This window comes from Phaethon lepturus, unplaced genomic scaffold (assembly GCF_000687285.1).
Source record: "Phaethon lepturus isolate BGI_N335 unplaced genomic scaffold, ASM68728v1 scaffold23492, whole genome shotgun sequence".
In the NCBI taxonomy this organism is placed as follows: Eukaryota; Metazoa; Chordata; class Aves; order Phaethontiformes; family Phaethontidae; genus Phaethon; species Phaethon lepturus.
The window spans coordinates 2,844-5,201 of record NW_010524388.1 but is presented as its reverse complement, the minus strand read 5'-3'; the positions used below and the strand labels follow the sequence as shown (position 1 = coordinate 5,201).

The following is a 2,358-nucleotide window of genomic DNA, read 5'->3' as shown; positions in this document are numbered from 1 at the left end:
GGGCTGCCAGGGCTGCCGGGCGAGAAGGGCCACAGGGTAAGTGGACCGCGCCGTGGGCTCTCCTGCCACCGTCATCCCCCCGCTGCCTTACCCTCTCTCTTCTGCAGGGTGACGTGGGGAAGCCAGGACCAGCGGGCCCTCCGGGGGAGAAAGGTGCCAAGGTGAGGAACGTGGGGAGGGACGGGGAAGGATCAGGCCCTGCTAGCGTTGGTGGGACGTGCTCAGCTCCGCTCTGTCCTGTCTAGGGCTCGGACGGCCTCCCGGGACCGCGGGGGCAGCCTGGGGAACCCGTAAGTCCCTGCTGCCGGCACCGGGAGCCTGGCCTGGCTTCTCCCCCAGCCCCAGGAGCGGTGCGGGGCGAGCCTGGCCTCTGACTTTCTCCTTGCGGCTTTTTGGAGCACAGATTTGGGCACTGGACTCCCCCACTGTGGGGAATATGGGGTGCTGGGGTCAGTGCTGCTGTCTGAGCCCCCGCTGACCCCTCTGTCCTTGGCCCTAGGGTATGCGAGGCCTGATCGGCTCACGCGGGTCCCCCGGGCCTTCGGTATGAGACACTGCTGCTGCCTGCCTGCCTGTCTGTCTGTCCCCACCTCTGGCCAAGAGGATTTTTCTCTGTTGCCCGTCAGCCTGGGCATGGCATCGTCCTTGGTGTGGCATCATCTTGGGGCGCAGCATGGCCCTGACCCTCCTTCCTTCTTCCGCAGGGTGCCAGCGGCATCGATGGAGCACCGGGGCCCAAAGGCAACGTGGTGGGTGTCAGTGGGGACCCCCCTGGGAGCACCCAGCCCGAATTAGCCAGTGAGAGACTGGGATGCTCCGGGGAGGGCTCGGGAGAGACCTGCCATGTGCCCTCGTGGGGCGCGTGGGCCGGGAGGGTGCCTGGGGCTGCAGCGAGGGTCGGAGTGGCACATCCTGGGGTCTGAGGAGGTTTTTTGCTGCACTAATGGACTTTCTCTGCCCCCTCTGCAGGGAATCCATGGGGAGCCGGGACCCCCGGGACAGCAAGGGAACCCTGGTCCGCAGGTACGTGGAGGTGATGGGGGCCCAACGGGGTGTCCCTATGGGGCTGGGGGCTCAAGTACTCCCTCAGTCCCTTCCCAGCCCCCCAGTCTGTTCTCTTGCAGGGTCTGCCGGGCCCCCAGGGCCCCGTCGGGCTGCCAGGAGAGAAGGTGAGTCAGGACCCAGCACGGATGGGAGCAGTGCGGAGCTGCCCCAGCTCTGAGCGGGTGGTGGGGAGCTGCAGGGGTGACCCCAGTCCTTCTGCATCCCCACAAGTCCTCCTCTCGCCCAGGGCCCACCGGGGAAGCCGGGAATACAGGGTGTAGCTGGGGCCGATGGGCCCCCGGTGAGTACCAGCAAGGGACTGTGGGGTCACTCTGGTCCCTGGCAGAGCGGGGACCCCAGGGCAGTGTCAGCATCCCGGCTCGGGGCTCACATCTTGTGTGTCCCTGCAGGGTCACCCCGGCCGAGAAGGGCCAGCCGGCGAGAAGGGCCTCCAGGTAAGGGGCTGATCCCATCGCATGCCCTGGGTGGGGGGATACGGTCCTTTTTCCAAAGGAAGGGTCCTGGTTTTGCTGACTCTCTGTCCCCAGGGCCCTGTGGGTGCCCCTGGTCCCATCGGCTATCCAGGACCCCGTGGGGTGAAGGTAAGCGCAGCCCCCCCCTCTGCCGGGCTCTGCCGAGGCACGGTGTGGGGGTTCAGGCGGTGTGCCCCAGGCTGGGGTCTCCCCTCCGTGTCTCTGCAGGGGGCTTTCGGCGTGCGGGGCCTGAAGGGCAGCAAAGGGGAGAAGGTAAGAGGTGTAGGGGAGCGGGGACAGCAGGGGACGGGGGTCCTTGTCCTGTGGTATCTGTGGGTCCCTGGTGTTGGGGGCACTTGTCCTTGCCCTGAGATAGCTGCAGGGGGGGGGACCCCTGAGCTGCAGCTGGGGCCAGCCCCTCTGTGTTGAGATTTGGGGCTCAGCCCCAGACTGTGACCCCATCTGGGGGCTTGCACCAGAGCTAACACAGTCTCAGCCCCCCAAAATGTGCCTTTTGTTCAGGGAGAAGATGGATTCCCCGGCTTTAAGGGGGACATGGGCCCCAAGGGTGACAGGGTAAGTGGGGTCTCAGGGTGAGGGTCTCCTCGTCGGGGCTGTGTAGGGTGGCTGCAGGTGCCACGAAACCCCGTGGGGTTTTGATGGCTGGCTGCAGGACTCGGGGTGCTGTGGAGGGGATGGAACTGGGGGGGACGCACAGCTCTGTCTGTGGGGACAGCTGGGGACCCGAGGGAGCAGCCCCGTCCCCCCGGCAGCATGCTCCCCGCACCTCTGCGTTACCGTTCCAGGGTGACCAGCGCCTGCCGGGCCCCCGCGGCGCGGA

At 67.0% G+C, this 2,358-nt stretch overlaps 1 protein-coding gene across 1 annotated transcript in view; it reads left to right on the top strand.

The window, feature by feature from the left end:
- Positions 1-107: 107 nt before the first annotated feature.
- LOC104617194 (collagen alpha-1(XI) chain-like) overlaps positions 108-2,358 on the top strand; it is a gene marked incomplete at both ends in the record, with an annotated part of 4,897 nt that continues 2,646 nt past the window's right edge. Inside the window, 11 exons of the mRNA XM_010282441.1 lie at positions 108-161; positions 246-290; positions 500-544; positions 705-749; positions 970-1,023; positions 1,125-1,169; positions 1,292-1,345; positions 1,455-1,499; positions 1,593-1,646; positions 1,746-1,790; positions 2,040-2,110. Of these exons, the coding sequence (XP_010280743.1) occupies positions 108-161; positions 246-290; positions 500-544; positions 705-749; positions 970-1,023; positions 1,125-1,169; positions 1,292-1,345; positions 1,455-1,499; positions 1,593-1,646; positions 1,746-1,790; positions 2,040-2,110 (557 nt within the window). The remainder of the gene's footprint in view (positions 162-245; positions 291-499; positions 545-704; positions 750-969; positions 1,024-1,124; positions 1,170-1,291; positions 1,346-1,454; positions 1,500-1,592; positions 1,647-1,745; positions 1,791-2,039; positions 2,111-2,358) is intronic.